Source organism: Diadema setosum, chromosome 14 (genome assembly GCF_964275005.1).
Source record: "Diadema setosum chromosome 14, eeDiaSeto1, whole genome shotgun sequence".
Taxonomy (NCBI): Eukaryota; Metazoa; Echinodermata; class Echinoidea; order Diadematoida; family Diadematidae; genus Diadema; species Diadema setosum.
The window spans coordinates 25,196,223-25,220,605 of NC_092698.1; the positions used below are offsets into that span (position 1 = coordinate 25,196,223).

Consider the following 24,383-nt stretch of genomic DNA (forward strand, 5'->3'; position numbering starts at 1 on the left):
CCAGATTTAGTGTTTGGACCTTCCACAACACCTCGGTCAGCTTACAGCGCCAAAATTTCGTCCAATCCCCAGACCAAATTCTCCCATATCCTAGCAACCCAATAACATTTAAATCAGTGCCTTAGCATTTTACCTCGCACCTACTGCTTCCCCGGTGCAAGCCATTCCAGCCTGCTCGACACAGGTGTGCTGCTCGCACAAACAAAATACCAATCCCGTGGAGTCAAAACACGAGTGACATTTCACCCCCTCTTTAAGATAATTTTTACCAAAAATTTTCTAATAACCAAATCCCCACCAAAATTATGCCTGCGCGTATAATTCTGCAGGGAACTGAGCTGGAAACGGACGGATGTGCACTAACTTCCCTGGTGCCACAATTCTGACAAAAACAAGGTTAATTGTTATTATATGCACATACATATATATTATGGTATTGGGGGTTCGTTTCCAACTGCACGGAAACGTGAACGTATACACAAAAATTAGATGCGAGCAAATTGCCTGATTCGCGCGGCTGCGCCAACATATATGCTAACTAATAACATTAATAACTTTACCTGACTTACACCATACTGCGAGGAAATTTATCACCCTCCTAGGACGCTTTTCTCCCTCCTAATTCACGTCACGCGACTCAAATAGTCTGCTCCTACGTTATCTCTACCTTTGATAGCTTCGATCCGGAATCTATACGGTTGGAGTGCCAGAGCCCAGCGGAGTATTCTGGCATTCGCGACCTTCGATCGTCGTATGGCCAACAGGGGATGGTGGTCGACCTCCAACACAAATTCCTTACCATACAGGTAGGTCTCAAACTTAAGAATGGCCCATACTACTGCGAGGCATTCTTTCTCGATTGTTGAGTACGCCCTTTCTCTCCGTGCGCAGGATGAACGTTCGGCTGACGTCAGGCAGACGGAGGATGGGCTGATATGATAGCTTTGCCTTCAACGTCATGAACGCCCTCTCTTGGGCTTCTCCCCATCGTATCTGATTGGGTTCACCTTTCTTTGTGAGGTCTGTCAACGGTACCGCAATCGCTGCGTAGTTGGGCACAAATTTGCGGTAGTAGCCCGCCAAACCGAGAAACGATCTGAGTTGCTTCTTTGTTGTGGGCTGCTTGGCATTCTGGATCTCTGCAATCTTGTCGTGGTTTGGCTGCACCATTCCTCTGCTTAGTCGATGACCTAGGAACTCGAGCTCGGCATATCCCACCAAGCACTTGGATGGCTTCGCCTTCAGATTGGCAGCTCTCAGCCGCAGTAGTACAGAGGTGACAGCTTCCACGTGTCCTTCCCAAGTCGGAGTGTGAATGAGGATGTCGTCAATGAAGTTGTCGACGTGCGGCAATCCTCGTAGCACGGTCCTCATCACCCGGCTGAACGTCGCGGGGGCATTCACCAAACCGAACGGCATAGTCATGAACTGATATAGGCCGTCTGGAGTGATGAAGGCAGTCAGAGGTTTGGCTCGCTCCGTGAGTGGCACCTGCCAATACCCCTTAGTTAGATCGATCTTCGTGAAGTATCGATCTCCGGCAAGCTTGGCAAAAATTTCTTCCTGATCTGGGATCGGTTCCGAATCGATGATGGTGGCAGCATTCAGCTTTCTGAAGTCACAACAAAACCTGTTAGTCCCGTCCTTTTTCTTGACGAGCACGATTGGTGATGCGTACGGAGATGTCGAATGCTCGATGACTCCGAGAGTCATCATCTCCTGTACTTCGTCTTTCACTACCTGTCGCATCGAGTGTGGTAACGGGTATGGTTTACTCCGAATAGGCTCATTGTGTGTAAGTTGAATGTCGTGGTGACCTGCACGAGTTATACCTGGCACATCAGTCAGTACGTCGTCGAACACCTGTAGGAGTTCCCGTGCTTGATGATGTTGCTCCTCGGTTAGAGTGAGGTCAATGTTGACGTCATCCACGCTCTGTGTCCGTTTCACTGCAGGGATGTGGAGCAGATTCTCGTTGCTCATCCTGTTCGAAATCTTCCGCCTTTCCTCGTCGTCGTCGTCGTTGACGTCCTCATCCTCCACCACTGAAGTAGAGGCGACTTCAAAGGGTGCACCAACCTCCTGCTGTTCCTCCCTGCGGATGTACTTTCTCAGTAGGTTCGCGTGGAAAGTCGTGACCCTACTCCCGAGATCCACGCGATAATCTAGTTTCCCCACTGTCCCAACTACTCGAAATGGCCCCTTCCAGTGCATTAGTAGCTTATTGTGATCAGTGGGAAGCAGCACCAGAACCTCATCACCCACCTTGAATGAACGCTGTCTGGCCTTTCGGTTGTAGTTCTGTCGGTATCTCTCGTGGGACTTGAGTAGCTCGTTGCGTGCAATGTCGCATGTTTTTTCCATCTTCTCTTTCAAATCCAACACAAACTGGTACGTCGATTTCGTCTCTGGTTCAGTGTTCTCCTCTGTCCACAGCTCCTTCACGAGCATGAGAGGTCCCCTCACAACTCGGCCATAAAGCAGCTCGAACGGAGCAAAGCCGGTGCTGTCCTGTGGGGTTTCGCGATACGCGAACAACAATGGGTCGATGTATCTGTCCCAGTCGGTTGGGCGCTCCTCACACATTTTGTTAAGCATTTGCTTGAGCGTCCCGTTAAACCTTTCTACCAATCCATTACACTGCGGGTGGTATGGAGTGGTCGTCACATGGCGTATGGACAGTAACCTGCTCACCTCACGCATGATGTCTGATGTAAACTGTGCGCCTCTGTCGGTTAGCATCTCCTTGGGAAAGCCTACCCGCGAGTAGATGCTCAGCAACGCTTCGGCAACCGTCGGTGTGTCGATGTTGCGTAACGGGACGGCCTCCGGATAACGCGTCGCGTAGTCCACCAACGTCAAAATATAGCGATGTCCTCGCGTCGTGGCTGGCTTGATGGGGCCAACTAGGTCCACTGCGACCCGATGAAACGGCTCATCGATGACTGGCGTGGAACCAAGCGGAACTTTGGTGACTCGCCCCTTGGGTATCGCACGTTGACAGGCGTCGCAGGACCTGCAAAATCTCTGTACATCGGCCTGTAGGCCTGGCCAAAAGAAATTGATAAGAATCTTATCAGCTGTCTTATTTGCGCCAAGATGGCCTCCCATGATAGATTCATGTGCCAATTTCAAAATTTGTCTCCGAAATTTTTCCGGCACGATCAACTGGTCACTAATGTCATTTGCACCACGTGAAATGCAATGAAATTCTCGGTACATGAGACCATTCTTTACCTTGAACTTAGACGTATTCCCATTTCTACTCTCCTTTACCTCACCCGACGTCACGTGTCGTCGTATGATGTCGAGAGTGGGGTCAGTCTCTTGTTCCTGTCTGAACTCGTCTGGAGTCACGGTGGCGACCTGGCCCGGTACCTTAAGTGCCCTCAGTGGCCTGGCAGCCTCCCTCCGTTGCTGCCTCGTCTCAACAGCTTCCAGCAGCTCTACCGGCATCCATTCCTCATCCGGGTCTGCTGGATTACGCACACCTGGCACGTTCCCCAGAATCAAGGGGTACACTGGGTTATTCATACACATTACATCCAAAGTCCCAACAAAGTAAGGTGTATCAACACTTACTCTTGCCACTGGAAATCTGCGAGTTGTACCATCAATGAGAACGCAGGTGCGCCATTCATCTGTCATCTGCTCCGGCCTGACCAGTTCTGATCGGATGACTGCGGTCGAACACCCACTGTCACGGAGGACTCTCACTGAGGCTCCATTCACGCGTCCTTCTGCTACTGGCATCGCTCGAATTGGCTGGGCGCCACATGCTGCACTCATCAGAGGGAGATCGTCTCTCTCGTCCCTCATCTGTCTACCCTTATCACAAGAAAAACAAGAGTCGATCAGTAAACATCCATACTCATTTCGACTACCTGTAGGATTACTGACCTGCCCGTCGCCTCGCCGTGGGACTCGCACTGTTACGTCGGAACGTAACTCACCCGGTCCCTGGCTCGACGGTGGCTGGTCGTCTGACGTCATTGTGTCCGTCCGCCGGTCCCGACTCCTCTCTTGGTGACGTTCCTCCTTTACGACGCCCGCGCCCAGTTTCTCCGTGGGCCTGTTCCTCCGGTTGCAGTCTCGTGCGAAGTGCCCGATTCTCCCACAAATGCGGCATCCTAGGCGGTTCGCACTCTCTGGTCCTGTTCTCGGCGCACTTGGCGGGCGTGAACCTGTGTTAAAAGTCTTGGGACGGATGTTAGAGTTAGGGTTGGGAGCCAGTGACTTCTCCCTCACTGGGGTCTTCCCCCCTTGTGGCTGGTTCCACCCCGAGTGGGCTTCAAGGAACCTGTCCGCCACCCTTGCTAGTTCCTTCAGAGTGGTAGGCTTATGTTCCCTAACAAACATGGAGAGTTCTTTCGAGCAACTCCTGTGGAACTGCTCGATGAGCATAATCTCAACTACGTCATCGTAACTCTTTTGAAATCCTCCTAGAGTCAACCATTTGTCAATATATCCCCGCATCCTATGAACAAACTGCGAGGCAGTCTCGCCTGACTCTGGTTTTGCCGCCCTTAGTTTCCTTCTAAACCCCTCGCTAGTTAGATCATAGCGCTTCAGTAGGGCTTCTTTCAATGCCTCATAATCAACTGCTTCCTCTTCACTAAGTCGCGCATACGTATCTAGCGCTTTCCCGCTTAGCAGCGCACTTAAGTTAGTAGCCCAGGTGGCGGGCGGCCATTCATTTGCCGTGGCATATCTTTCAAACCGATTGAGATAGGTGTCTAAATTATCCTTCCCTTCCTCGAAAGTGGGCAGTTTCGGGGGCCTAACGTGGGCTCGCGATGCTCCTGTATCTCGTTCGCCACGCTGCCTTTCTCGCTCTAACTGCAAATTAAGTTCAGTCAGCTCCAACTCTCTCTTTACTCTATCTCGTTCTTCCACTCTCACCTCTCTTGCCCTAGTCTGTTCTTCTTGTATGAACTCCCTCAGCTCGCTCCCGCTCAGGCCTAAGGACTCCCCAATACGGTGCAATTTTTCGATCTCCATTGCGAGATCATTCAGACCCAAAACATTAACCAAGCGTAAACTTACCCCGACTTCCAACTGTGTCACGGCGCCGGTCCAACACGTTGACCTATACAGACTCACTTATAGTTGTCAGCAACGATTGTTTACCTAAGACAAAAAAATACCTAGATCTGGCTAATGAAATAATTGCACAACTACATGAAAAATTACATGCACACAAAAGGAAATAACCTGTTAACCAAGCCTAGCAACCTCACTACCAAAATTCCTTCTTATACAACGCCTTCTTGTACACTTCTACAACATTAATGAATTTAACACGAGTCCCTTCGTGGTCGCCATTTAATGTCACAAGGGCGTTGCCCACGGAAGAATACCATGAACTACGACACAATGCACGGTGACTCTCTTGAATACTTTTCCCCTAAATCAATTTAATTTTGTAATTTATCTTGTCAATCAGAAAACAAAGCAAGTGAAAAAGACAAAAAAGACAAAACAAGTATTTCCAAATATCGGAGGTCTCTTACACTACTGAAGCCCGCACACACTACAAAAGCTATACAGTTAACCCAGCCCAAAACCCAGTAATTAATTAGCACAATACTTCAAACCGCGCGCGGAACGTTCCTGTAGTACAGCTGGGGTAGAGCCCTACGACGGCTGAGTGCGAGGTCGGCGACGTTGGCGAGGTTGGCGAGGTCGTCGTGGACGCGGTGCGTCCGGCGAGATGCACTACTCTGCAGAGTCCCCCTGTGAGGGTACCAGTCCAACCACGGCGTCTACCGGAGTGCGTCACACCGGCCTTATGGGAAGCGGGGTCAGTGACGTCCGGGACGTTGGACTGGTACCCTCACAGGGGGACTCTGCAGAGTACTGCATCTCGCCGGACGCACCGCGTCCACGACGACCTCGCCAACCTCGCCAACCTCGCCGACCTCGCACTCAGCCGTCGTAGAGCTCTACCCCAGCTGTACTGCAGGAACGTTCCGCGCGCGGTTTGAAGTATTTTGCCAATTAATTACTGGGTTTTGGGCTGGGATAATTGTATAGCTTTTGTAGTGTGTGCGGGCTTCAGTAGTGTAAGAAACCTCCGATATTCGGAAATACTTGTTTTGTTATTTTTTGTTTTTTTCACTTGCTTTGTTTTCTGATTGACAAGATAAATTACAAAATTAAATTGATTTAGTTGAAAAGTATTCAAGGGAGTCACCGTGCATTGTGTCGTAGTTTATGGTATTCTTCCGTGGGCAACGCTCTTGTGACAAGGAAAGGCAGGATGACAATTAAATGCACTCTGCCAATAATACTGGGATCATCGTTCTTTCACAATGCAAATACGTACAAGAAAAACACCCAAACAGACAGACAGACAGACACACACATACACACACACGCACATGATTTTGATTATATCCATGCGTGTGTGTATGTGTGTGTGTGTGTATGTGTGTGTGTGTAAGTGTGTGTGTGTGTAATACATTTATAGACAATGACAATTTATACTAAACCCGTGTCTGGTATTAGGGATGACCAAAACTCCTGTACATTAAGTGTATAACATGATTATTATTTACATTATTATAAAATTCGACCATAATCCACCCAATACCAAATAAACTGTTAACCAACCAAGTATACAGTGAAGCAAATGAAGCAGACCTGAAGCAACATGTACGAAGGCAGAAAATCGATAGCGCCAGTAGAATAATAGGGACATTTACTATGACTATGTAAAGCGCACTTTAGTTCATTTGCATTACTGAAAGGAGAGCTCAAATAACAACATCACTTAAAAAAGAATTAGATTAATTCAAATTTTTTTTCCAGAAAATAGGCGATATGCGTGCTACCTAAAATGCTTTCTTATTTCATGACAAAGAGTAACAAGATTTACTCGAGTTTCATGACCGCTGGAGTTAGAGAGCTGATCCATTTTGTAAGTCTTATGTCTTCTGACAAAATATACCTGAAAATGAATAACTTTCCTTTGAAAAAAAAAATGGACATTTGAATAAGTATTGATATTCGTTATCTAATGACTGCAATTCAAAGATATCACTTAATCTCATTTCCGCAGTATATTCAAATATCTTCTATTAGGTAATTGGTAAGTGACGGTTACAGCATCTACACCTGAAAAAAAAAATCCTTTTGTTGTCGGTCAGTCAAACATTCATCAAAACGGAGGCGTTGTTTAAACATTCGTCAAGTTGTGGGTTGTGAATTTTCAAATATAGTAAAAGACATTTTGGGTGTGTTTATCTAAGGGCAGACATTCAACATATCTTTGACCCATTCACGACTGGGTAATGTTGCATGTGACTCACAAACTACTTATGCCTGCTTGGATTCCAGGATAAATTTTTCTTTTTCTCTCCACATAGATTGGTAAACACTTCCATCAAAAAGCATTTCCAATATTTTATACACTTTGAAAGATAAATTGTTTTGCCCATGATATGAATAGGACCAATATATCAGAAGTTTATGATTCTGCTTTGTACGTGTACATATTTTTACATAGCTTAAAGACACTGTTTACCATTAGGAGTAGTGAATAAAAAAATACTCGATATTCGTATAGTTCAGTTGTATCACAAAACATCCTACCATATTATATAGATGATGACTGGCGGGGGAGGGAACATATGTACCGAATGTTCCACCCGAAGGGTTTGAAATGCTATTGAGGGAGGTTATAAGTCCCGAGACGAAGTCGAGGGACTTATTGCCTCCCGAAGTAGCATTTCAAACTCTGAGGGTGGAACGTTGGTACATGTTCCCGACAACAAAAGTCATCACCTGTTATATTATATGGGTTATAGTCAAATACGTCAACGTCAACCACCAGCACAACCATTTGACAACGCACTCGATCGCTCGCGCAGAGCCAAATTCACTGTGCGCGCCAGTTGTCGTCTGTCATTTGTTACATGAGAATGTTTTTCCATGGGAGAACATTACAAAGAATGTTCTCCCATGGGCGAACATAACGAATGTTCCTCCATCACGTGACTGTGTTTAGCCAATCACTAACCGGTATTTGACTAACCCATTTAATATACACATTTGGCAAAAAAAAACCGCAAATATAAGAAGATATATAGATATCAGTGATTTTCTCAATTAACCATAATCTTATAGATGTTTAATTTTAGAAACAATTCTAGCAGAACTATTGTTCACATTTAATTTAACAATAATCAACATTGATTTTACTCAGTAATATTTTTATGTTGGTTGTTTCCATCCTTGACGTACATTTAAGAATTATTTTGAAGCACTAAAAATGTTTTTTTTTTTAATGATAGAAATGATAAAAAGTGGCTTTAAGAGAGGAGAGAGAGATAAAAGACATCGTGTAAGTGTCTGTCTGTTGGGTGTGTACATCAATCGTATAAAGGCCTACAGGAATTAAAATAGGTGCATTGTGTACTGCCTACATTACACAGTATGTTGTGTATGAATGTACATGTACTAAATTAGCGATGAAAAAAAAAATAAAGTACGAAGGATTGCTGACATCACCACATTTGTCAATTTTCTTTAATCTGTATATAATTTGAAATAAATGTTAGTGTATATAGCAAAACTATGTCAATGTTTGTTTATAATAGCAAAGACACACTCAAATGTTCATAATGATGCTGATTGTAAGACTGCATGAAGAAACCAACGTCTTTTTGGCTTACATCCCTTTCTTCCTGATGATATATAGCTCTGTACACAATGCTGCCACCTAAAAGTTACGCAACATTTTTGTTTGTTTTACCCTCAGCTATACAAATACATAGTATACTAATTTCATTTCATCACAGTGATGGTGTCCATAGAGTAATACATTCTGTGCACTTGCACCTTCACAAAATCTGTTTCCATTTAGATTCGGACACCCGTCCCTTTCTGAATGTCAAAAGCTTTCAATATATAACTTTCTCATAATCTCATGCAAGAGATTTGATATTCTTAGTTTGGTTTGCGTTGCATCAACGACATTATTGCTCGCATAATATTTACCCTTCAAAATGTTTAATCCAATGCATTGAAATGAATGTATTTTCTTTGCAGTACTTATCGCTGGCCAAGAGGGGAGATGACACAACAACTGCACCATAATGTTTTCGGTCGACAGCAAGTTTATGTCATCTGAACATAAATGGGACATTCATGCATGCGTACGCACAGTATTCTCTGCAAGAAAGAGAAATGAATTTACTAATAATTATAAAAGAAATATGAAATGAATTCAACCAAACAAAAACAAACAAAAACCCGAGTCCCCTCACTGGAACAGCGCCCGCCTCGTTTTTCGCTCCTCGGCGCCAAGCTGTTAGCCCTAAATGCACCATCAGCACCGAAGATGATTAAATTTTTACAAGCACTGCGGCGGAGGGAGATGCCTGAAATTAATGTTTACTGCCACGGGGATGGAATTGTGTTTAACGATACAGAAAAAAGGGCGAAGCTTGTTCCCGCCCAAACGCTGCCTGCTAGCCGTTATTTTCTGGAAGGCGGCTCGTGACAGGCCCCGCTGGCGTGTCTTCGTGTGAAGGGGGGGGGGGGGGGACTTTGGATGGAGACCCATGAATATACGACATATTATCGAGATCCAACGAGTGTTTAGCTGGAATCAAGAAAAGCTCCATGAAAATATGGGAAACATACCAATATCTACTAAAGGATGAAAAAGAATAGACCATTGAAAACCACCGTGAATGATACTGCTCACTATAAAAAAAAAACGATCTGTTTTCAAGTAATCATCCAACTAATTTTGTAGATAAAAGAAAAAATAAAGTAAAACTGCATCATTATTGATACCAGCTTCTTTACGTCAAAGTATATAATACTTGCATGGTAGCATGGCACACGTGGTGTACGGGGAATACTTTTGCCGAAGAATGTAGTAAAAATTACGTTATCAAAATTTATCACTGTATGCCACTTTCTGCACGATATCATCTGTTTCCTCTCACATTACGTTCTCTTAACATTAAAAAAAAAACCAAAAACGCTGGTTTCATGCGTGAAATGTTGTCAAGAAATATTTACAAGTGTTTACCTCTGCGATTCAACATTTCAGAGAGTTGTCATTTGGTTGCCAAAATTATACAGGTAAGCTGAAGTGAGCTCATAAATCCGCTTTAGATCAAACAAGATGTAGAACAAGAAGTCAAGATTTGTGGCATTTTTTTTTAAATCAACAACAACCACAACAACAAAGGTCAGCCTGCTGAAGGAAACCGACAACCTGTAAGATCACAAAAGTTATTATTGCAGTAGGTCAAGGAGGAAAATATTTTTAGGGGATTTTAGTTTCAGCTTGAGAGTGTTTTAATTTCCTGCAACACTGCAGGGTATTTCACCAATATGCTGCGCCTTGTCCGAATATCCAACCCTGATCTTGATCGGTTTTCAAACCTCCGTTCGGTTGAAACAAAAAAAGAAAAAAAAAAGAAAAAAAAACAACAGTGATTCATAAGAACCATGATTTCGTAATCCGAGAACAAGCGTGTAGTTGCAAGATAAGACGAGCAAGCAACCATCTTCTTGCCTCAGTTACATCTCACAAATTAACACTGAAACCGAAAATCATTGGGATTAAACACCTCAAGCGAGCAGTCCTGCTTGTACGTTATCAACTTAGTAATCGTATTAATGTTTGAGTTCGTTTGTATTTTAGTTTTGGAGTAGTGGTTGATTTGTAGTATAAGTTATTTTATTGTTTGTACTTTGTTTTGATGTTCAAGACGTTTTTATCTGTATACATGATGTGAGCAAGGCCCCTTGGTAGAGCAGTTAACCAACTGAAAGGGCTACCCTGCTAAAAGAATATCGAAATGAATAAATAAATAAATGTGACAAAGCATTCTTTGTGATTTATTTATGAATTTCCTGTATCTGTATTCTTGTCTCTGTGTGTGCGTGTGTGTGTGCGTGTGTAATTTCTTTTTTTTCTCTCTCTCTCTCTCTCTCTTGGCTTCATTCGGAACCCTCCCTCTTCTTTCTTCTGTATGAAGAATTTGTCGTTTTTTTACTTAGATTTTTTAAAGGATAGCTATTTACATAAGCAAATATTGTTTCATTTCATTGTTTTAAACGCATTATTATAAAAATAATAAAAGCGTGGAAGTTTCTCCGTTTTTTTTTTTTTTTTTTTTTTTTTTTTTTTTTTTACACAGGAACTTGCTTATTGTACGAGCTTTGCATTATTTGCAACTTCCTTCCACATTCCTCACAATTTATTTACTGTTATTTCAATTTACATCAATATTTCGAAAATCATTTTTTTGTATAGTTATGTATATATATATATATATATATATATATATATATAAGTATGTATATATATATATATATGTATGTATTGCGTGTATGCATGTGCAGTTAGCGGGGTGTATTAATAAATGCGTATATCTATTCACATGTGGCTTTTAGGTATTTATTTCATGTAAAAAATTTGAATTTACTTCATTGTGCTGTCCGAATATGGATTTTCATCTGGTTGTACATATTAATTGTTTACTTTGTAATAATTTTACATTTTTTGAATATGCGAAAAGTATGAAATAAAATGAAATGAAATGCAAATGAACAATTCATGAATAAAGAGAAACTTTTTTCACAAAAACTGATTTTATGGTCGGTCTATTAAAAACGCGGCTTCATTGTAATTAACATCCACACATACATCATTACACTGCCCTCTGATAAACTGATATAGAAATAGAAGAGATTGAGAAATGTCAAATCCTTGGCCAAAGCTAATCTGAAATTGGTCAGACTAGAACGACTTGAAATTTTTCCTTCTTGCGCTGATTGTAGCAACTGCTTTGCTCTCGAAGCACAACTCCTGCCGCAAAGTCCCTGTTTTGAGAACACCTTAAAATCAGAAGACTTTAACATCAAGCTCAGATTTACGAAAATCTCTTCTGGGCGAAAAATGTGGCCTCAGAGGAAAATAGACTTGCGCCTCTATAGTAAATAAGGCTTTAAAGCTTTCCAACTACTTTCCACCCCCGATTTTTTATCGTCATTTTTTAAGGGGGAGGAGCTGCTACTGATATGTGTATGTTTACGTTTTATTAGGGTGACTTTAGCCAAAGTTGAGTACATGAAGTCATGAGTGCCACGTAATGGGGAAGGGGGGGGGGGTAATTATGGATAGGAATGGACTATAGAATACCCAAAGTCAACAATGCCAAAGAGCAGCGGAAGTGAATAACTGAATTGCACGTTTGCTTTTATGTATTTCGCTTCACTTGGACTTGTAAATGATGGCAGTTCGAGTCCTACCGAGACTGCCCTCGGAGAATACGTTTCAGTTATCAGAGACACGAGCTTATACAATTGCTCGAAGGCACTCAGGTTTCGCGTAACATTCTCAAAAATCGACCAGTCCATAGAAAAAAGAAAAGAAAAGAAAAAATGAAGGATGATCAAAATAGAAACAAAGGGTGGGAAGCAATTCGGAAGGGGAACAGAGATGGGCAACTTATGTTCGTGTTTGAAGACGTCATATAAGACTGAGGTCATGAATATGCGCATTAGAAATTCACGGGATATAACGCGTGTACATAACTGAAATCGGAGAACCTGAGTGGTGTTTCCTTTCAAAATTATCATTTCTGCAACACCATAGTCAGTGGGGAACATTAAAGCATCTCAAAGTCAACTTCGATTTTTTTTTTGATTTAGATTTATTTTTTATTTTTCTGAAAGCATACTATAGATGTATTAAACAAAACATAATATAACAGAATTGCAATAATCTCGAGTACACAAGGAAAAGTGAAAAATAAATATGTTTAAATAGAAATTGAAAGCATTTATCCCGATGTCAATATTGTTTCAAACCAAACTTGTCGCATAATCTATCTAAAGGAAAAACAAAATGAGGGGTCCACTAAAAACCAGTGCTTTGGACAATGAACAGAGTCATGGGATTTTCAAGATTCATTTTTTAGATAATCTTAAACTGACATTCACACAAAGTTACCGTTCACTTCCTTTTTTTTTTTGTTGTTGTTGCTATGAGCAGAAATGGCAGTTTGTATAAACTGTGACTGATCAACTTACTGCAAATAAATCCGTCAATTGGTCATGATTAATCTTATTAGTGTGATAAAAGAGAAAACACACGCAAACACACAGAATTGACATTGTAGCATCGTCAGCATGCTACAAGATGCTCACAGTGATTACTGTCACGACTGTTGAACACTAAGAGAAAACTAAATGGGACTATGAACAGACGAATCCTTGCTGAGGACCGCGTGGTGTCACGTGACATGCAGCATGCCCAACAGCAACTATAGGTGTATATTTCTCGTCGTCTCAAAATGAAAAAAATAAAACAAAACAAAACAAAAACGGGAGAATGAGAAGCATCACGTAGGAAAGTTGATATGTGGCAGGGAAAGGTGTCAGGAAAACATCGCTCAATGATGGAAGTTCGCCACCGAGTCCCTCCCCCCCCCCCAAAAAAAAAAAGACAGTGAAAGAGAGAGAGGAAAAAAAAAAAAGATCTGTAGGTACGAACACTTGCCTATGCTTTTTTTTTTTTCTTTTCTTTCGCTACGATGCGCAAGCTGAAATCAGAGACAGCGCCATTACGAATCCAGGGACTGTTACGGCTGAGCGCCTGGTGTACATGCCCCTTGTGCCACAAAACGGGGCTGAAGTCCCCGCTTAGAAGCAATATCATGCCAGGCTGAGCGTCCTGCTTTCCGGTCACGTGCAAGGCATGGATTCGTGATCCCTTTGAGCATTTCTTTGTAGAGAATGAAAGAACAGATTGTGTGTGTGTGTGTGTGTGTGTGTGTGTGTGTGTGTGTGTGTGCGTGCGCGCGCGTATCAAATCTTTTTGATGCATTGAACACCCGCCCATCCCTTTTGCATTTAATAGGTGTTAATCCTGTTCATTTCACAGGTATGTTATATTTCTGAAACGGCTTTTTAACCATGATAACTTGTTTACATTTGAATTTGTCTTACACGTTACAATGGCGCCCCGTTGTTTTTTGTTCAGGTATTTTTGTCTGTGTATAAATTTTCTCCTCAAAAGAGTTCTGGCATCATTACAGAACTGCCATGTGATACGTGCGTGTAATATATAGGGTCAGGGAATGTTACGATTCCAGGATTCTACCCAAGTATATCTTTTCCGCGGGTCAAGAACCTTGTCAATTTTAATTTACTGTCATGCAGACTGGATATGCGGACTGAGCAGACAGTCATGTTGTTCTCAATGCCTTATTCCGAATGTCCACAGTGCCCGCCGACGAACTTACACATTAAAAAAAGCTTCATATAATTGTGAAAAATAAGATGCTTATCATACAATGCGTATAAATAAAACCCAACTTTGGAGGGCTACTTGTCGGCTGTGGAGAGCACAGTGTTAGTTGTAAGGAAAGAAGAACTCTTCCTCTGTCCATTGATACCCAATTATGTTGACAAATGTCATGCATGCCTGAGCACATGAACTTTAAAGACAATGGCAAATTGCACTTTTTCCAAGTTTGAATGTCACGTGAAGGAACAATGAAGTCTCAATGAATGGATGAGATCTGTCAATGAAAGTGACCGAATAAACAGGCCAGCCTGTACGAATGCAGGTTTCTGTTTATTGTTTTTCCAACATTTTATGGTCCATAAGCTTTAACATGGCCACCTGACCGATAACGTGGTCACTTCCACTAAGGCCAACGCACACAGTCCATTTTTCTCTGTTCATCATTTTCGTATTCAACGCAAAGCTCGCAGCGACAAAACCATGTCTGGAATATCATAAAGAAAGAAAACGGATAATGGGTTAGCCTTTGTAGGAGTATCCATACAAGTCAACATTTATTTACATTGATTAGTCCCTTTAACAAACAAGGCCAAATCTATTGATTTCAGCAGGGGTTTTTTTTTTGTTTTTTTTTTGTTTTTTTTTTGTTTTTTTTTACTTCATCTGGTCACGTCTGATTCTCTTTTTGTTTTTGTTGTTGTTGAGTCAGCAGATTTCTTTTCACTCTGTCTTTCACAAACTTTTTTTTCTTTCATTTAGGTGCCAAAAACCGATCAATTCGTAATGCATTATCACCTTGTGTTCCTCATCTTTTTACCGACGATCAAAGAAGAGCATTCCACCCCAATTTGCGGAAGAACTCTGCAAACCCTCTATACCTTTATGCAGAGCACTCTTAGACAAAAGGCCTTTTTTGCAATTGTTACTCATGTTTTCGCACTTACTAGGTCAACAAATATTATATATGTAAAGTAGACACTCTAAAGATTAACAGTTACAGATTGAGGCTCATACCAAAGAAAGATAAAGCTTTCCATCGCTTCACAATAATTATTACAAGAGATACACTCCTAATCAGCTCTTCACCCACAGAACAACCAAAAGTGACATTTTAAAACACTCGTAGTTCACGCTATGGTCTCCTTTTCTTTTCTTTTTTTTTTTCTTCGTTGAATTACGCTGTCTTCAGATTAGCACCTTCAATCTATACGAGTAATACTCGGAATTATCTTTTCTATTTTCTACTGGTAGAATGTACACCACTTTAAAAATTCAATAACATGATTCTTCTACGATAAGAAATTTAATTAAGTGCCTAAGATTCGGATGAGTATAACTGCAGCGTCTACACGTGGCGTTGAAACTCGTGAAACATAAAAACATCTCTCATCCTCAGGTTTATAAAAGCAGCACATTACGAAACACTCCAGTGAGTGTCACGAAGCACTCATGTAAAAGTAACTGTCATGTGCGTTCACGCAACGTGAATCATAAACAAACGTCGTTATAAAATCAGCAGCGTCATCAACGAGATCATTATCGTCAAGAATTGCGTTTTCTCTTGATATCATATTTCTTTATATATTCTATATATTGTTTTAAACTATCACAGAAGCCATGATGATTTCTTCTTGTGTGTTTTTTTTTCTTTAAACAACGAAAATGATAAGACGTTTAAGACTTCATGTAGCCACTGACAGTTTTCTGATGAAAGAAAAAAAAAAGATAGAAGGAATTTATTCAAGTTGGAGTTGTCGTTTCATTTACACTTAAATCTGTACTTACTCCTTTGTGATATCTAGGCTTCTCAGGAATAATTGACTCATTTTGTGAATCGGCTGCACCCTGCGCATCAGAAACTAGAACGCGGGAATTTCGAGAAGTATTGATGAATAAATAAATAAATAAGAGTGAGAAAGACACACACAGAGAGAGAGAGAGAGACGAGGATTGGGTTGGATGTGGCGATGATTTGTAAACAAAAGGCAATTTGAATAAACCGATGGGAACATGATAAACAAATCAAACTGATGTCGATGCAATTGTTGTTTGCCGTTGCTGCTGCTGCCGTTGATGTTGTTGTTTCTGTTGTTGATGTTGATGTTGTTGTTGTTGTTGTTGTTAGCTTTGTTTAGAACGAACACGAACCTCATCACCCCCTCTCTCGTCGTGTTTGGTTTCCCGAAATGTCTATGGGGAATCTAGTACAGTAGATGATGATTATTGATCTATGAATACACAGCATAAGACCAGATAGATTTTTTTTTTTCAAGTTGTGCATGTTGTCACAAATGTACACACAAGTAGTTATGCACATGTATCAAGGCTGTATGCATGGTTGTTTAATGTGTATGTACACAGGGTGACCAGAATAATGGAGAACATTCTATATGATATAGATAAATAGTACATACAGGCTGACCAGATCAGTGGAGAATTTTCTACATGGTATACAATTTAGCTACAGTACATGTATGCATGTGACAGGAAATACATTATAGCTCACTCAATCTAGAATGATTTTACAAAACCCATTCCAGAAAATTCTAGGAAGTGCTGGCTGAGTGAGGCACTGCCCTTGTAACCCAATGTGATTGGTAGTTAATTTTGGCAATGATGTTATGCACATATTAGGCAGTGAGTCATCCAGGATTCCTGGAATTTGGACTTGCTAGTATGTTCAGGTGTGTGGCCCCAGGTTGGAGAAAATTACAGAATGTACTAGAAAGGGGTGAATGGATAGTATATAAGCTGGAGAAATTCTGCAGTAGGCAGAGTACCCAACACCTCTGCTCTGAGAGTTACGTCACTTCTGGCTCCGAAGCGACTTGTTATAGTCAGTCCTGTGTTACCTGCTGACCTGCTATACAAACTGTGTTTGTGGAGATAAGGCCTGGGAGACATTTTGCCTGCAGAGAATTAATTTGCCTACATTGGAGATAGACTCCATATTTTAGTGTCAACGCACATTGTTACGGCAAAGCTGTGACGGGCTGGATTCCTTGCTGGACATTATAAAGTGAATCATCATTCAACGCATCGACTGGACGTGGTCGTCATAACATTGGATTCTGCACATTTCGCTGTGGACCTATACCCTGGATTTATAACGTGGATTATTGCAACCAGTGCCTCGGAATTTACGTTGGAGGAATCACTCATCGGTGCATCAAGGACCATTCATCTGTGTGTCGAACATCGTATCTGGACATCACCAGGGGACTATGTGAACATCGTCATTATCAGATTTTGGACGGTAACACGTGTAAGTGATTCCATTACCGAGTTGTAATTGTTTCTATTGATCATTATTGTACTGATGTGAAAACCGATTACGAGTCTGTATCCACAATATCACTGTTAATAAACCGCCTGAACATTAGTTGATTGTTTCTTTTGTGCGATCATTCTCAGAGTGATTTTGGTCGTAACAAAATTGGGGGCTTGTGTCCGGGAGGTGAATTTAAAGCCAAAACTTAGAATTTGGAACGTTCCGGAATCCAGAATATTGGTACAGACAAAATACCAGTTGAGTTGATTGTTCAATTGTACATTGTGTGTAATACATTGTGACAATGTCAATCAGTACAATGGATGTTCAGGCATTTGTTCAGAGGACAGATTTGTCCCTCAAAGATTTGCAAAGGTTACGCAAATGTGATTTGACTGCTATTGCACAGCATTTGAATGTTGATGTTCCACAAGGTGTAAGAAAGGCAGAGATTCTTGACTTAGTAGCTGGTCACATGGAGCTCAAAGAAGAAATTGACTCTCCAGATCAAGCTCAAATTTCGGATCAGACACGGCTTGAGCTTGCAAAATTGGAAATAGAGAAAGAGAAGATGAGATTAGAGAGGGAGAAAGAACAAAAAGAACTGGAAATGAAGAAACTTGAAATTGAAGAGAAGAAAATGGAGCAACAATTGAAATTACGTGAGATGGAATTGGCTCATGCAGAAACTGTTGGAAATCGTGAAAGGGCTCCCTCTGAGTTTGATTTGGCTAAGAACATTCGATTGGTGCCAAAGTTTGAAGAAAACAGAGTTGATGCATATTTTGTGTCATTTGAGAAGGTGGCTAATAGTTTGAAATGGCCACAGGAATTTTGGCCCATGCTCCTTCAAAGTGTGTTTGTCGGCAAAGCAGCCGATGTGTACTCATCTCTCTCTGAAGAGCAATCACGTGACTATGCTACAGTCAAGAAAGCAGTGTTGAATGCTTATGAGTTGGTGCCAGAGGCGTACAGACATAAGTTCAGAAATTCGTATCGCAAACCAGGCCAGACACATGTTGAGTTTGCTCGTGAAAAGGAAATGACGTTTGATAGGTGGTACAGGTCCCTGAAAGTGGATCAGGATTTTGATAACCTACGTGAGGTTGTTCTTTTGGAAGAATTCAAAAAGAGTGTTGCTTTCAGCGTGAGGTTGCACCTGGAAGATCACAAAGTGACAAGTTTGCATAAAGCAGCCTTTATGGCTGATGAGTATGAGCTGACTCACAGACATGAAAACAGACCACCTTTCGGAAATTTCTCTGGAAATAAGAGAGACAAAAATCAGTCGAGCAACCAACAGAATGCTGGTTCAGGAATGTTGTCAGCACCACAGCCTCAATCTGACAAAGGGTCCAGGACAAGTGCAAATGTCATCAGATGTTTTCACTGTAACAAGACAGGGCATGTAAAGTCACAGTGTTGGAAGTTGCAAAACAAAACAAAGAAGGACATGGGATTTGTCATGTCAAAAAGTGTCCTACCCGAAAATAGTGTCCCGTTCAGTGAAACACAGGCCATTGAAAGTCGATCTCCCAAATTCAAAGATAGGCTGAAGCAGGTGGATGAGAGCTATCGTAGCTTCTTGTTTGATGGTAAGGTGACCCCATGTACTTCTGGTGAGGCAGGTAAGCCAGTAGTCATCCTGCGGGATACGGGGGCCTCTCAGTCATTGATGGTGGATGGCGGTATGACTTTTCCACCAGATAGTGCAGTGAATGCAAAAGTCTTGATTCAGACTGTTGATGGCAGTTATATGTCAGTACCACTGTATAGAGTGGATTTGAAGTGTGACCTAGTTTCTGGTCCTGTCACTGTTGGAGTTGTTCCTGAGTTGCCCATGGCAGGCATTGACTTTTTGTTGGGGAATGACTTGGCTGGGGACAAGGTGGTTGCGTCTCCAGTTGTTTCGGATAAACCAGTGGTGGTTGCCGAAACTGAGCAGTTGCAGGAGGAGTTTCCTGGGATTTTCCCAGATCGTGTTGTGACTAGGTCTCAGGCTCGTAGAGCTGTTCAAGATGATGCGGATTCTGTTGATGTGGAGGAGAATTCCGGTGTTTGGTTGGCAGAAACCTTTTTCAAGGATTTGAATGATGGGGTTGCTGTATTAGGCTCCGAGGCTAACAGTGATGGGCTGTTTAGCAAGTCTTCCTTGGTTGAAGCACAGCAGGCAGACTCTGAGTTGAAAGGCTTGTCTCAGACGGCGTGTTCTGAGGCTGAGGCTGAAAAGGTCCCTGAGTGCTATTATGTCAAAGATGGCATTTTGATGAGGAAGTGGAGACCTCCCCATAGGCCAGCTGATGAGGATTGGACGGTGGTCCGTCAAGTTGTTGTCCCTCCCAGTTACCGCGGTGAGATCTTGAGGATTGCTCACGAGTTACCTGTTGGCGGCCATTTAGGCGTCAGAAAGACAAAGGATCGGATCATGAGGCATTTCTATTGGCCAGGGTTGAATGTGGATGTGGCTGAGTTTTGCAAGACTTGTCACACATGTCAGGTGGCTGGTAAACCACAGCATTCAGTGAAGCCGGCGCCATTGATTCCGATACCTGCGTTTGAAGAACCATTCAGTCGGGTTCTAGTCGACTGTGTTGGACCTTTGCCTAGGACTAGGTCGGGTCATAAGTACCTCTTGACAATCATGGATATGTCTACACGGTTTCCAGAGGCTATCCCATTGAGAAATATCACTGCCAAGACTGTGGTAGATGCTCTAGTGCAGTTTTTCACTAGGTATGGGTTGCCCAAGGAAGTGCAGTCTGACCAAGGGTCAAATTTCATGTCAGGCATATTTCAAGAGGTGATGTATCGTTTGGGTGTGAAGCAGCTGAAGTCGTCAGCTTATCATCCCCAATCCCAAGGTGCATTGGAGCGCTACCACCAGACCCTAAAGACAATGATTAGGGCATTTTGTGAGGAGTATCCCGAGGATTGGGATAAGGGCATCCCTTTCCTGCTGTTCGCCACGAGGGACTCCCCAAATGAGTCGACGGGTTTCAGCCCATTTGAGTTGGTGTACGGTCATGAAGTTAGGGGCCCATTGAAGCTCATCAAAGAGAAATTCATGACTGAGGATGATGAGGTTCACCTACTTGACTATGTGTCAAAGTTTCATGAAAGGCTTTCAAAGGCTTGTGAGGTAGCTAGGGAACACTTGAAAGTGTCACAAGACTCAATGAAGAGAAAGGCAGACAAAAATGCCAAAACCCGAACCTTCAAACCAGGTGACAAAGTTCTTGTACTGCTGCCCATACAAGGTGAACCACTGAAAGCCAAGTTCAGTGGCCCATACTGCGTCAAAAAGAAACTCAATGATGTGAACTATGTGATCAGCACACCAGACAGATGTAAAGAACAGAGAATGTGTCATGTCAATATGCTGAAAGAATGCTATGACGGAAAGTCAGTTGGTGTGACATAGGTAGTGGATAGCACAGTAGAAGTTAAGGGTGAAAAGTTTTCACCGGCATATCACTTTTACAGTGTATGTGTTTAGCATATCCATTTGTATGCAAAACAGTTTGACATGATTGTATAAGCTCTGAGAATCCAAGCAATATCATTGTAATTGGTATCCATGAAAAGAAAACATGGAATCAATGCAGCTTTTCAAAAGGCATGTGATAGTATGTGATTATGGTTGTTTGAGTTGGATTTTACCTCACATTCGTTGTAAATAACAATGAGAAATTGTGAAGGTAAAAGAAACCCTTGCTACGGCAAGGCTTTCTTTTTCCCATGGGGGATGGTGTCACAAATGTACACACAAGTAGTTATGCACATGTATCAAGGCTGTATGCATGGTTGTTTAATGTGTATGTACACAGGGTGACCAGAATAATGGAGAACATTCTATATGATATAGATAAATAGTACATACAGGCTGACCAGATCAGTGGAGAATTTTCTACATGGTATACAATTTAGCTACAGTACATGTATGCATGTGACAGGAAATACATTATAGCTCACTCAATCTAGAATGATTTTACAAAACCCATTCCAGAAAATTCTAGGAAGTGCTGGCTGAGTGAGGCACTGCCCTTGTAACCCAATGTGATTGGTAGTTAATTTTGGCAATGATGTTATGCACATATTAGGCAGTGAGTCATCCAGGATTCCTGGAATTTGGACTTGCTAGTATGTTCAGGTGTGTGGCCCCAGGTTGGAGAAAATTACAGAATGTACTAGAAAGGGGTGAATGGATAGTATATAAGCTGGAGAAATTCTGCAGTAGGCAGAGTACCCAACACCTCTGCTCTGAGAGTTACGTCACTTCTGGCTCCGAAGCGACTTGTTATAGTCAGTCCTGTGTTACCTGCTGACCTGCTATACAAACTGTGTTTGTGGAGATAAGGCCTGGGAGACATTTTGCCTGCAGAGAATTAATTTGCCTACATTGGAGATAGACTCCATATTTTAGTGTCAACGCACATTGTTACGGCAAAGCTGTGACGGGCTGGATTCCTTGCTGGACATTATAAAGTGAATCATCATTCAACGCATCGACTGGACGTGGTCGTCATAACATTGGATTCTGCACATTTCGCTGTGGACCTATACCCTGGATTCATAACGTGGATTATTGCAACCAGTGCCTCGGAATTTACGTTGGAGGAATCATTCATCGGTGCATCAAGGACCATTCATCTGTGTGTCGAACATCGTATCTGGACATCACCAGGGGACTATGTGAACATCGTCATTATCAGATTTTGGACGGTAACACGTGTAAGTGATTCCATTACCGAGTTGTAATTGTTTCTATTGATCATTATTGTACTGATGTGAAAACCGATTACGAGTCTGTATCCACAATATCACTGTTAATAAACCGCCTGAACATTAGTTGATTGTTTCTTTTGTGCGATCATTCTCAGAGTGATTTTGGTCGTAACAATGTAGCATTGTAGAAATGGCGTCCTCATTGATAAATTCATTGAATTAATCCATCAACGCTGAGGGGAGTTTTCCAACGGATATCATATAATCGAAATTGATATTGTCAAATGGGCACCTTTAAATTACACTGCATTTTATATTGGGAAATATAGATTTGATGGGACTGATATAAAAACTGCACAAAAGTCAAATAGATATATAGACAAATAGATCATGAGAAATACAGAAATTTTGGCTCATTTGAGAGAAAGGCAAGACCGTTAACGGCAAGGTTATGCAGTGTGTTGCAAACGAAACAAAGAGATATGATAAGAACAATAGATGAGAGAAACTACTACACTCTTTCTTTTGTCAAACACTGAAAGAGATGATTTACATAATGAAATGCTACATCACCAAACCATAAGTATTTTTTTTTTCAAGATATGATTGATTAAGCAACAGAGTTAGAATATTGACGAATGTTTTTTTTTTTACAGATCTGACAGTCAGAGATGAGAAAATGACATTAGAATTGAAAACAGAAATCATTGAACACGCACACATACACACACACACACACACACACACGCCACAAAGTTTAACGTCAATTAATCTACCCAAGGGAATTTCATAGAATTTCGGCGTCATGGCATGTAATCTGGAAGCACGTGGTAGAGACGGTGAAAATCGTTTTTCCCCTTTCAGGGCATTTTGCTTCAATTTCTCGTCATCTATGTAATCAAGGACAAAATGTGACAAATACAATTTGCCTATTATATTATCATCACCCATCCCTAAACAAAATATCTTTTTTTTCCTGTTGTGACCGATGACTTTATATTTTACAGTTGTTGGTGTGGACGAAATTAAATCAACCGATAATTGTATGATGTGATTCCCGCGGGAAAGTAGAACAGAGCAGAGAGCAAACAGAGAAGAGAAAAATAAAAGTGGGGTGTAATAAACACGAGTGAATTACAATTAACCAATGGAAAATGCAAACGCTTGCATGACAGCAACGTCACACGGTAACGAGCAACATGTCATACTGAAGAGAAGCTGCCATAGAAACAAAGCGAAGACCAAAATCTTTTGAAAGAGAGAGAGAGAGAGAGAGAGAACAACAACAACAATAACCTGCTGGCTAAGGCAGCCAAAGAACTGATACAGACAAATATATGGAGTTTGTTGTTGTTGTTTTTTGTGGGGTGATTTGTTTGTTTTTGTTTTTGTCTCTTGACATAACAACAAAAAGAAAAGCAAAACTGTAAAGACATTCAGAAAATCATCGGACTTGTGAGGAAGGGACTGTAAAAGGAACGGGGAAAAAAGGTTTCGTCAAATCCCATTAGGAAATGGAAAGGATTCACTTGTGAGTTTCATTATCGCGATCGATTTGAGAGTTTCATAACTTCGTGCCACTTGGGGAAAATGTTGAATTGCGTCCTGTCAGAAAGCGTCTATGAAACATGTATTCTTCAGGCAGTAAAAGTTACTCTATCTATTTCTTGTTTGCTACGCTTCAGAATCCAATAATAAAAACACTGCAAAGGGTCCTACACAATTTAACGAGCAGACGCAAATACAAGTATGTGGATGAACAATAGTACAAGCCCATTATTCGACTGCATTAATCAGCTGAGGATGATGAAACGCATCTGTCCTATTTTAAGTTTTGTTTATGTTTTTTTTTTTTTAGCCCCATCTGGTAACAAAATTGAGCTATCACATTGCAAAAGGCCATTTTTTAATTTTTGTTTATTTTTTTTTTCATAGTAACGTTATGATGACCATGATAAGTGAAAGTGAAATATTGCACACTTAATCCCTAGAGGTACTATTTAAACAGTTAGCAGCAGCAGCAGCAGCAGCTTTGATGCAGTTTCGGAGGGGGTCTGGTCGTTACCCCTTCCCAGCCCCCTTTTGGCTTCAGAGTAAGTTCGT

At 41.6% G+C, this 24,383-nt stretch overlaps 1 protein-coding gene across 1 annotated transcript; it reads right to left on the reverse strand.

Moving 5' to 3' along the window:
• Positions 1–819: 819 nt before the first annotated feature.
• On the reverse strand, positions 820–5,001 carry LOC140238241 (uncharacterized). Its single transcript, XM_072318176.1, has one exon. It carries the CDS (start codon positions 4,999–5,001, stop codon positions 820–822), a length of 4,182 nt encoding a protein of 1,393 aa, XP_072174277.1.
• Between the last annotated feature and the right edge of the window lie 19,382 nt (positions 5,002–24,383).